This window comes from Zootoca vivipara, chromosome Z1 (genome assembly GCF_965207765.1).
Source record: "Zootoca vivipara chromosome Z1, rZooViv2.hap1.1, whole genome shotgun sequence".
NCBI lineage: Eukaryota > Metazoa > Chordata > Lepidosauria > Squamata > Lacertidae > Zootoca > Zootoca vivipara.
Window position 1 is genome coordinate 59016267 of NC_142583.1, and position 12014 is coordinate 59028280.

A 12014-nucleotide genomic window follows, 5' to 3' on the forward strand; every position below is an offset into this window, starting at 1 on the left:
GCCCATTCTGACCTTAAAGCCATAAATGCTCTGCACTTGACACCTTCCTCTTTCCCCTGATTGAACACATACTGTCAGGTTCCACCAAGTTAGGAGGCTAAACTGACATAAAATAATAAGAATGCCTTCTTAGTGATGGCTTTTATTTTTAAAAACTCATTTTCTCTATGCCAACTGGTTAATGCGCGCACACACCCACACACACACTGTGTGAGAGTTTGTTCTTTTATATATTTAAATCTGACTTTTCTTTATTCATACACCTCTCAAAGCTTCTTATATAAAAACAGAAAAACAATAATAAATACAGCAATTAAACAAACAAATGCTTTGTAGCATCTGATATGTTCTGCATCATTTCCCTTTTACTTTTACATGCTATTGATTAAATACATTGTCACCCTCTCTTGTTTGGCTATAACCTGCTTAGGGAGGCTTATGGATAAAAAGCAACTTTAAAATAACAAGCAATGATTTTTTTTACATATTTTATAAACAAATTCTTACATTTCTATCCCACCTTTCATCCTTCATGGATCCTAAGGCTGCCTTTCTCAACCTTGGGTCCCCAGATGTTGCAGGGCTACAACTCCCATCATCCCCAGCTAGCAGGGCCAGTGGTCAGGGATGATGGGAGTTGTAGTCCAACAACATACGGGGACCCATGGTTGAAAAAAGCTTTCCTAAGGTATCAAAACCTACTTAGTTATAAGTTTTGTTTCACTTTATAAATCACTCTGGGTCACTTTTTTTGGGGGGGGGCACAATCGATAAGTCCAGTGGCTCCCAGACAGTCAGCATCCAGGCACTGACCAGACTCAAACCTGCTTAGCATCAGCAAAGTGGTGAGCTCATGCGCCTTCAGGCCTCAGCTATGTGGTTTTTGCCTAATATGAAACTCTGGCACATTGCTCTCATGCCTGTGACAAACAACAGATTCTCTACCCAATGAGCAGATACCAATGCCAAGGAAGCCGAAGCTCACTGTAACAACAGAATATAATTCTGCAGTGACAAACATTGCCAGCCACTTTGTAATATATGCCTCAGACAAGACTGATGTTATATCGCTGCTCCACCAATGCACAAAAGCTGGATGCTCTCCGTATTCCATTTTGTCATTTAATTTTATATACTAATAACACCATATATCATTCCTTAATGTATCCACATTTGAAAACAGAACACAGATAACTAGTATTTATTGTAGAGGGAAGTCTCTTTTTATCCTCGCAAAGAATTTTTTTCTGTGTGTGCGCATAATATTAAGTTCAAATTAATTTGCATAGAAAAATGTTTACGTGTGTGCACATACACCCCTGTATTAAAACAATGTATAGATCCTGTATATGTATATTTTGTAGATGTAGGATGAAACCAAATAGCCAGTTAAGTTTATGTATGGTCACAAATTAGAGGTAACACTTAAATATCCTCTGTGAAAACCACACGTCTGCTAGCAATTTATTTTGCTGTTTACTCCCCCCTGTAGCTGCAGACCCTCACACCACATCATACACTTGCCTAAGGAGTCCTCCAACAGCCCACACCAGCTACTCAGAGAACACAAATGGAAAAAAATAATAATTGGTCCATGCCTGGTAAGCTTGCCTGTTAAGAAAAACTCTCTGATCTCCACAATGTGGTAACCAACCATGGTGCTAGGTGTTGGTGTATTGCCAAAAGAAACTTGTAAGGAGCCTTGAAGCACGACCTTGAAGAGTTGGGGCATGTGGCAGGGTGAGACCATCTATCTCTCTCTCTCTCTCTCTCTCTGTGTGTGTGTGTGTGTATGTGTGTGTGTCAATGATGGTCAGAGTGGCTGAAATAATATGTGAAAGTTTGAAAGCCTGTCTCTCTGGCTGGATGGCTGAAGAAAGCAGAGATCCGTATATAGTTATTCTATATGTAGACCAGTATTGTAATGCAGCTTGTAAATAATGAAGACTTTATAAGTGAATGGGTGAGGTGTTTATTCCTGTCAAGGGAATTCACCAAGAGAGGGCTGGACTGCTGCTGCGGCTGCTGATGCTGCAAAGATGAAGACTTTCTGAGGAACTCTGCTGAGACAAAAAGAAAAGGAACCCCAAGAGTTGACACTAGCGGTAGGAGCCTGCCTACCATTGCCCTTAGCCACTGAGAGTTGGCCATAAGCCCTAGAAGCTCATGCAACACCATGCAAGCACATGGCTGCTTAGTGGGGAATTGCCCTGATGTGAACAGCTGCCAGTGTCCAAGACCCTCCACATTTGTCCAGTGTGGTAACCCTAACTGAAGTCAATTTATATTCATCTTAAAATGCACTGCTTATGATACAACGGATCCAGATTTAGCGCTGACCTATTGAAACCAATTGAATCATGACTAATTCCAGTGCCATTGATATCACTGGGTATGCTCTAAGCATGACAAAGTTTGAATCCAAGCCCAAATAAAGCTAATAATGTGTGGAAACAGGGAAAATAAAAGCATGCTTATACGTTTTGCTGGATGACTTTGTCACCAGGAAGCACCACTGAGCATGCACAGTCACATCAGAACTGTTGCCATACAGGAGCCACACAGAGTTGCAGATTTATTCTCACCACTGATTAATGCATCTTGATACTGCAAGACAACTGTCAACACAATCTTCTAAAACAGACAACCACTATTTATGTGGCCGGGTAGTAAGTAGCCCTTTCAAAGGCTGGCAAGTCCCCAGATATTTAGGGTCATAAAACCTGCAGGATTCAGAAGTGAATGATTAAGTGGGCTCCAAGCTATCCACTTTGTAACAGACACCACCAACTTTATTTATTTATTTATTTATTTACTTGGTCCCAGCGAGTGACCTTGTCAAACAAGCATTGCCTCTCGCTTACCAGCTCTTCGCGCAGTTGGGAAATGAGTTCATCTCTCTCCTTCAGTTGCAGCTTCAGTGCTGAACATTCATCTTTCATTATATCCTATAAAAAAACATCAAAAGAGATGTTATAATAGACTTTGTGCTTTTCCTTTGCTCCTGACAAGAAAAGGCAGCTTCACACAGTGCAAGATAATTACATCCAAGTAATGAAAGTCAATGCCCCTCTATCATGTGCAATATTTTTAATAACATATTCTAAGTTTGCAGGGTAAACAACCTAATGCATCCAAAGATATTATACGCACAGAAATATGAACAGCTCCCTGTGTGTTAAGCCCGTTTTGTTAGTGTCTGATTCTTTTAAGCCCTTTATTGAAGCTCCTGTCAGGCGTCTCTTTATTTTAGTGAAGGAACAGATGGCCATAAAATTTCATAGTTCTGTTCACACAAAACAACACTACAGAAGTTTCACTTCAGATGCATTATTGGAATTCCTTAAAAAAAAACAAAAAACCCAGACTGCAGATGGAAAAAAGCAGGAAGATCCACATGTAGGCATTCAACAAACAGGAAGGAAGCAACCCTTCCATGAAAGGAAATAAACCAGCATGACAGGCAACAATATTGCTAGCAAGTCAGATGTTGTGAGCAGTGGCTGATTTAGTTTTCTTCTAAATGAGATTCAAACAACACATGTCATGGGCTGGGTTGGGCAAAAGGCATGAAATTAAACTGAAAGAAGGTATCCATGAAAGTGCAAAGGCTAGAAACGAAAGCAAGGTTCTTAACTATCAGGGTATATCTGCACTACAGACCTAAACTGGCCCGGCAATAATTTCCTCTTCATAGGAAACATTGGGAAACATTGTTCTATTGATTTATTTTATTGGACATATAGACCCAACATTATCCCATCTCAAGACCAGTATGCTATACTGTACAGTGGAACCTCGGTTTACGAACGTGATCTGTTCCACGGAGGCGTTCGTAAACGGAGGCATTCGTTCCCCGAAGACATGTTTCTGTGCGTGCGCGAAGCACCAATAGAGTACTTCTGTGCATGTGCACGCTGCACAGATCGCTTCTGCGCATGCACGAGCTGTGCAGATCGCGTCTGCGCATCCAATGCCGCGGAACCTGGATGTAAACACTTCCGGGTCTGCGGCGTTCATAAACTGAGGTGTTCGTAAACGGGACTCTTTGTAAACCAAGGTACCACTGTACAGGTGAAACTCGGAAAATTAGAATATCGTCAAAAAGTGCATTTATTTCAGTAATACAACTTATTTTTTTTCTTTTAATTTTTACAAATGCTTTCTTTTGGAAATTCCACAGTAATAAAACAAATAGTTACAATAATACAAAAATAAACATCACTATTACATTTCATTAATTACATTCCATTTATAATTGACCTGCCTAACGACAAATAATTACAATTACAACAAATAAAGACTTGACTTATCTTGCTTTGCATGTCATGCATGTATCTCATATATTGGTTTCACCTTTTAAGTTGTGTTACTGAAATAAATGCACTTTTCGGCGATATTTTAATTTTCCAAGTTTAACCTGTATATTCTGTTGTCTCCCTCTCTTCTATAGGGGTATGGGATGGGACTGGATATTGCTAAGGAAGAATACACCACACCATCAACAAATTGCACTTGTTTTATATTTTGACACATGCCCTATTTTGTGTTAATTTTGTTGTTTTCTGGTGGTTAGCAGCTTTGGCCTTCCCTTGGAAATGAAAAGTGAGTTATAAATCATAGCTGCCTTAAATGAGTCAGACCACTGATCCATCTAGATCAGTGTTTCCCAAACATGGGTATCCGGCTGTTTTTTGGACTACAAATCCCATAATCCCTGAGCACTGATCCTGCTAGCTAGGGATGATGGGAGTTGTAGTCCAACAAATGGCTGGATACCCAAGTTTGGGAAATACTGATCTAGATCAGTATTGTCTACTCTGACAGCAGATCTCCATTGTTTCTGGGAAGGGATCATTCACAGCCCTAGCTAGAGATACTGGAGAATGAACATGGATACTTCTGCATACAAAACAAATGCTCTACTGAGTGATTGCCCTTCCTCAATAAACATAATGAAATGAAATACATTTTCAATGATTATTAGGGGGTGGGAAAAGTTATCACAGTTAAACTGGTATCAAATCTATATAAGTCTGAAGCTATACCATCAGAATACTACAATGGTTTACTACAAACAAGTGCATTGTTTTATTTATTTCCATATACAGTATCTGTATTCCACCTAATCTACCATCATGGAACCAAAGGTGACATGCTCGTGATTCCCAACTGACCAGACCAAGACAAGTTTAGCTTCAGCAAAGTGGAGGTCTTGTGTGCCTTCAGACTGTGTACTGATATTAGCTATTCAACCTAGAAAATCAGAGGAATATTCTTTTTCCAAGAGAGATCTATTAAGAGCCGCAACATTATGTGGTATAGTGTACCTAATGCTAGTGACATCACATGTTTAAGTGACCTTTCTCATTAATAAAAACCTTCTGATGGAAACCTTTGAAATTCAGATTGCATTCTCTCTCTACTTCCATGGGTCTACTCTATGACAGTTGGATATTAGCCAAGAAAAACATTGTCAAGGAATGCAATTACTTTAAGAAGCACTTATTTCACCAATGAAATGCCATCAACAGGAAAGCAGTAGAGCAAGGGCATAATGAGATGAGCGTCGACAGTGTGCAAAATGATAATATGCACAGTGTACAAAGCAGCAACATCAGTGTTAAAAGGCAACAGTGACGCATGAGAGCTAGTCATGTACTTTGAATGGCCTAAAAGTAGCAAATGCCAGGAAACCTGAGGTGAAGAACAGGTCATCATTTCAAGGCTTGCTGGTTCTGGACCATTACTGTCAAATGCATCACAATATGTTACAAAAGCTTTTAAGGTGAAGGGGAAAAGAAAGACACAAGCAAATAGATTCATATTAAGAGTGGGGGTGACGGACCTGCTGGCCACCACCAATTCTTCTCAGTGCCGGATTTACATGTAAGCTAAACAAGCTATAGCTTAGAGCCCCACTCTCTTGGGGGCCCCAACAAAAATTAAAGGAAAAACAACAACAACTGGGTGTACATTTCCTAAATATAAGATAAAAAACAAATAAAATAAAACCTACATACAGCAAAAGTGTTTTGTGTTGTGTAGGCTCCTATTTGTTATGTGCAAATGGCTTTGGGTACCTATTAGGTCCATAAATTACCATATAGCATATATTCAACACAAAAAACCAGTAACAATTTGTTGCTGACAAAGGACAGCTGGACATATAAAGGGCCCCATTACCTTCAGGAGCTTAGGGCCTCATCAAACCTAAATCTGGCCCTGATTCTACTACAGAGACTAGTGAGAACAACAAGTTCAGATACATTTCCTGCAACTAACCAGCTGGCAGGGACTGACAGGGCTCCAAGGAGTGGATGAAAGAGGTAGGTGGGCCAGAGGCTGATCCAGAGGAAGGGGGCAGCAATTTATGGGGTTTTGTGCCTGCCACAAGGCAGGAGCCAGAGCTGGAGGATGGGGAGGGATCTGAGCAGTCGGAGATGGGGGTGAAGGTGCAGGGTGCAAGGCAGGAGATGGAAGAAGGGCAGGAACTGAGGGAGAGGCAATGCCTGAAGGGAGGGGGCTGGCGGAATTCCTTCCATCCGCACCCCCACTATCCCTCAGGACCAGGAGGGGCTTCAATAGGCAGGCACAGTGACAATTTCCATGTACCTTTTAAAAATTCACACATTTATTATAGCACCTGATTTCAAGTAGTGCTCTATTGCATCAGTCTAATTCTGCCGAGCTAGAAGTGTGCTCGAATGTTTCACATCTAATTGTGAGTGGTGATGGTTGTTTCACATCAAATTGAAATGGGGCTGGTGACAGCACATTCTATATATGCATCACCAAGAGGAATCGTTTTAATTTCCTAAGCTCTTTTTAAAGTTTTCTGTATACTTGGGGACAAGCAAACATATTGTGCTTACACCATAATCAACAAAGTAGCATAAGCAGACTTAACCTGGTGCTACAGGAAACAAATTTACTACAATTCTGTTGCCAAAGTAGAACAGTAAATTTAGAACAACATTCCTTAAAATATAGACTGTTAAGCAGACTGTTTACCGGCTTGTGGAATCCCTGCTGTTGAGAACAGATTTTACTAAACAAGTGTTATTAGAAGGGGGGGGAAGAAATAGCACAGATTCACTGGATGGAAAAGAATCCCACTGAAACCTTTGCCACTGAAAACTAGAAGCCCAGAATGCCAAATGTAACCTTTTTATTTTTCATTTTTGCACTGAATTCACACCGCTGCTACCTCTTACTGTGCATTATGAAAGCTTGGCACTGCAAAAGAAATGCATGCTTCAACACATATGTTAATACCCGGCTACCAAGAAAATTAAAATATTTAGCCAATTCCAATATATATATACACACACACACACACACACACACACACACACACACACACACATATATAATGGAATTGGCTAAATATTTTAAGGCTTCTAATATTCTAGGCTTCTAATTCATTTGATGGCAGGCTGAGGAAAGGAAGGATGCTGTTCTTTTCATGAGTTCAAGAGTCACGTGCATCTCCCTGAAATGTAGAGCTGGGAATTCTGTGTACAGTATTTACAACAAGTATTTCAATGTGGATTTTCCCTCAAAATACATTCTTATGTGCCTTCTTCCAAAAAGAAAACTGCAAAGAACTGCACCACAACATTCTGGTTGGTGGGTATACTGGGGGGTAACTATGTTCCAATCAGTATGTTACTGATCACGTCACTTTGTATAAAAATTTGAAAATATCAAATTCCGAACGTATGATTGCTGCAAGATGCTAACAAACTTCAATAACTGAGGGAAAAGTTGTTATTTAAATCTATCCCCAAATCTATCATTGATAGAAAGTAACAGGCTTCATGAACATCATTAGACCAGGATGCTTCTTTTAGATGCTAGAGAAGGAATGTCTGTCTTACATCCTGTTTAACATCATTCTATGTAGTTGCTCAGTTACAACAGTGATGTAGCTAAAACAGGGCTACTGAGAAACAAGAGAGAAGGCTCAGTAAGCTCAGGAGGGCTACAAAGTTTGCAAAGTACAAAAAAAAAAAAAAACAACTAAAAAAACAACCCAACTCTAATGGGGCAAATATATGTATGTATACAGATATATTTATATCTACTATATATTGTGTAAAGTGGTTTGTGCACCTCAGGTACCTCTTGAAAGGTGCCAAATTTGGCATGAACATTCCCGAGTTGGCGAAGCCAGTTTTTTTGTCTACATTTTTTTGCATCTCCTAGCCATTCATCTCCAACCTTACAAATTTCTCCTTTATACACCTGCCTACGAAGATTTAATTACAGGCATCCAACGAAGTGAGTTTAGTTCAGAAAAGCTTATGCCATTATCAATGTGTTAGTCTTGAAGGTGCCACAAGATTATTTGTAGTTTAGAGTGTATTCAGCTGGATACAGTGCTAAAACCTTTCTAGAGTGAACCACTCTAGTGTTAGGAAACATCAGGTCTTAATGCTCCTTAATCTTCTTAGCATGCTATTTTTCTGTGTCAGGAGTGTTCTGTTCCCATTGTAAGGATTCAAACATGTTTCCTGCTCAGCAGGGGGTTGGGCTGGATGGCCCTTGTGGTCTCTTCCAACTCTACAATTCTATGATTCTATACAACAGGTGGGAGAGAGAGGGGACAGTAGCATATCCAGGAGGTACAACCTCAATGAACTTCTTGATGAACTGTAACACAGCTGTTTCATGCTGTATTCTTCCTTTGAAGTTCCTGTTCCACAATGGCCACTTTAATGTCAGTTGCAGAGTGTGTCCCGGGAGATTGAAATGCTCTCTCACTGGTTATGGATACTGTCATTTCTAATGTCAGATCTATGTCCATTCATCCTTTTGTGTGAAGAGTGGCTGGTCTTCATGTAACATGAAGATGGGCACAGATGGGCCGATGATGACATAAAACACACTGGAAGATGAGAAGGCGAATGAAGCCCTGATACTATTATGGATGGCATTATTAGGCCCTATAATAGTATTGCGGAGGAATAGTATTGAGGAGGAATTAAAGAACCTTTTAATGAGGGTGAAAGAGGAGAGTGCAAAATATGGTCTGAAGCTCAACATCAAAAAAACCAAGATCATGGACGCTGGTCCCATCACCTCCTGGCAAATAGAAGGGGAAGAAATGGAGGCAGTGAGAGATTTTATTTTCTTGGGCTCCTTGATCACTGCAGATGGTGACAGCAGTCACGAAATTAAAAGACGCCTGCTTCTTGGGAGAAAAACAATGATAAACCTAGACAGCATCTTAAAAAGCAGAGACATCACCTTGCCGACAAAGGTCCGTATAGTTAAAGCTATGGTTTTCCCAGTAGTGATGTATGGAAGTGAGAGCTGGACCATAAAGAAGGCTGATAGCCGAAGAATTGATGCTTTTGAATAATGGTGCTGGAGGAGACTCTTGAGAGTCCCATGGACTGCAAGAAGATCAAACCGATCCATTCTGAAGGAAATCAGCCCTGAGTGCTCACTGGAAGGACAGATCCTGAAGCTGAGGCTCCAATACTTTGGCTACCTCATGAGAAGAGAAGACTCCCTGGAAAATACCCTGATGTTGGGAAAGATTGAGGGCACTAGGAGAAGGGGACGACAGAGGACGAGATGGTTGGACAGTGTTCTCGAAGCTACGAACATGAGTTTGACCAAACTGCGGGAGGCAGTGGAAGACAGGAGTGCCTGGCATGCTATGGTCCATGGGGTCACGAAGAGTCGGACACGACTAAACGACTAAACATAATAATAATAATAATAATAATAATAATAATAATAATAATAATGCAAGAGTAGGCACAGGAACAGAGTTAGTACCTAGGTGTTTCGCCTGGGTGGGCAGCCACATGCAGAGCTTGTCTGAGGCCCAGGGCAGGAGTCTTGTTAGAATAAAGTTATAAACTCAAACTAAACAAAAAAAAACAGTCAATCCTTGGTGGGGCCCCTTGTTTAGCCTAGCCCTCCTAGACCCGGGGCAAAAGTACTTTAGTCCTCTGCTCAGAAGTCCAATGCTAACAGTACCACCGCCTGAAATGAGATAACATTTGCCCGGCAAACATCAATCTTATACTTAATCTAATTACTGTGTCCTTAGCTCAGATGTGATAGTCAGTGGTTATATGGCACAAATGGCTGTACAATTTCTACACACTCTATGCATTGTCATGAAATAATAAAACCTGCCTTCATATTATAGGAACCAGAAGACTGGGAACATTGCACGCCTATGTTTTAAAATTCAAAAATGCCGACACAAATATTGTTTGGAAATGTTCCCAGGGTCCTTCATATGTATGGTAATGTGAAGTGGTAAAACTATTCTATCATACACACTAAAAAGAATAAGCTTCCACTTAAATTGCTATAAAACCAACACATCCCTATACACAGGGGCAATGCATTATGACTATAGCAGCTTCTGAAATCTAAACATATGTCAGATTCTGAAGCTATTGCTCAAATGAAGACTTGCATCATGTTAGAACGACAAAAATTGAAGCAAAAACACAATATTACTTAGGGGGGGAAACCCAGAAATGTTGGTTTTAATGTTGTGCATAAAAAACCTCTACATATTGTTTTGCTGTTGCTTTATACTAGTTATATTTTTGCCAAGAAACACACATGAATGTGCTGAGTTAGCTGTTCCCATCTGTTACATTCCCTTCCCTTCATCCCTTCCCATCCTTCTTCTGAGAACCTATGTCCTAGATGGAGTTATCTTATTATTATTTTTTAATCTAATCAACAACTTTGAAGGAAGTTAGTATGAGTGATCATGACTGATGTTAGTATGAGTGATCAGGGTCTCAGTCCAATTTTCTATTTAGGACACTACACTAATTCTCATTGGTTTCACCCGTGGGACAGCCCAATAGAGTAAAGAGTTTGGTACCTCACAATTTCCTGTGCAATGAGGCGCTTCCACTGCCACCCTAGGTTCTTAACTGCAATTGGAACCGGGACTCATATAGATATAGATGTGAACATATTATGATAGGTATGCAGAAGTGGATGGGCAATATTTGCAGCTTTTTGTTTGTTTGTTTTATGCAAATGACAGCAACACAACATCTTTCTTTCTATTCCCCCTCCCCCCAAAAAATATCTATCATGGAAAGTTAACATAACTGAGTAATAAGCAATGTACTGGTTGGATTTTGTAAATAAAATGCAATTTACGAACTTTCCATGTACTGTAATTCCACTAGCTATTGGCTTAGAGAATAATAACAATACCTGGTGAGACTACACTTTCCAGTGCACAACACTTCACAAACTGCACTCCAATTACATCCTGACCTTACATTCAAATGTATTTTTCATTGGAAAGTATACTTTTGTTAAGCTAATGTAATACTTCACTGTTACATTTTGTACAGCTCTATCAATCTTTAAATACCACTGACTTTGGATAAATGTAGACAATGTAATTCCTACACAGTCATTAAGAAGATGATTACATCATAAAATATGTGGATTTAAAAAGCTATATTTAAAAAGGAGAAGAGAAAATTAATATATTTGGATTTAAAAAGCTGCTATGTACAATCATTTGTGTGTGTGTCTCTATCTATCTATCTATCTATCTATCTATCTATCTATCTATCTAATCTATATATCACTAGAATCTGAATGAAGACTTTTACAATGATACAATATTTTAAAAACTTTCAGTTGGAAGGAGAGGTAATAATTTATTGAGACAGAAATGTGATTATGTTCCTTAATTTTGAATCCATCTTAACTGTAAAACAAGTCCAGTGTCAGTTTCTGTTAACACTGAGGCTGCAATCCTAAACTCACCTAAAAAGGTAAAGTTAAAGGACCCCTGACAGTCCAGTCCAGTTGCAGACGACTCTGGGGTTGCGGTGCTCATCTCGCTTTACAGGCTGAGGGAGTGTCCACAGATCGTTTTTCCGGGCCATGTGGCCAGCATGGCTAAGCCGCTTCTGGCGCAACAGACAGCACACGGAAACACTGTTTACCTTCCCTCCGGAGCAGTACCTATTTATCTACTTGCACTTTTGGAGTGC

At 39.9% G+C, this 12014-nt stretch overlaps 1 protein-coding gene across 2 annotated transcripts in view; it reads right to left on the minus strand.

Moving 5' to 3' along the window:
- Nucleotides 1-12014, minus strand: part of CCSER1 (coiled-coil serine rich protein 1) — a 702960-nt gene that overhangs the window by 337548 nt on the left and 353398 nt on the right. For both annotated transcript variants that reach the window (XM_035113300.3, XM_035113302.3), the window contains exon 8: nucleotides 2865-2948. In XM_035113300.3, coding sequence (XP_034969191.3) covers nucleotides 2865-2948 — 84 coding nt within the window. The remainder of the gene's footprint in view (nucleotides 1-2864; nucleotides 2949-12014) is intronic.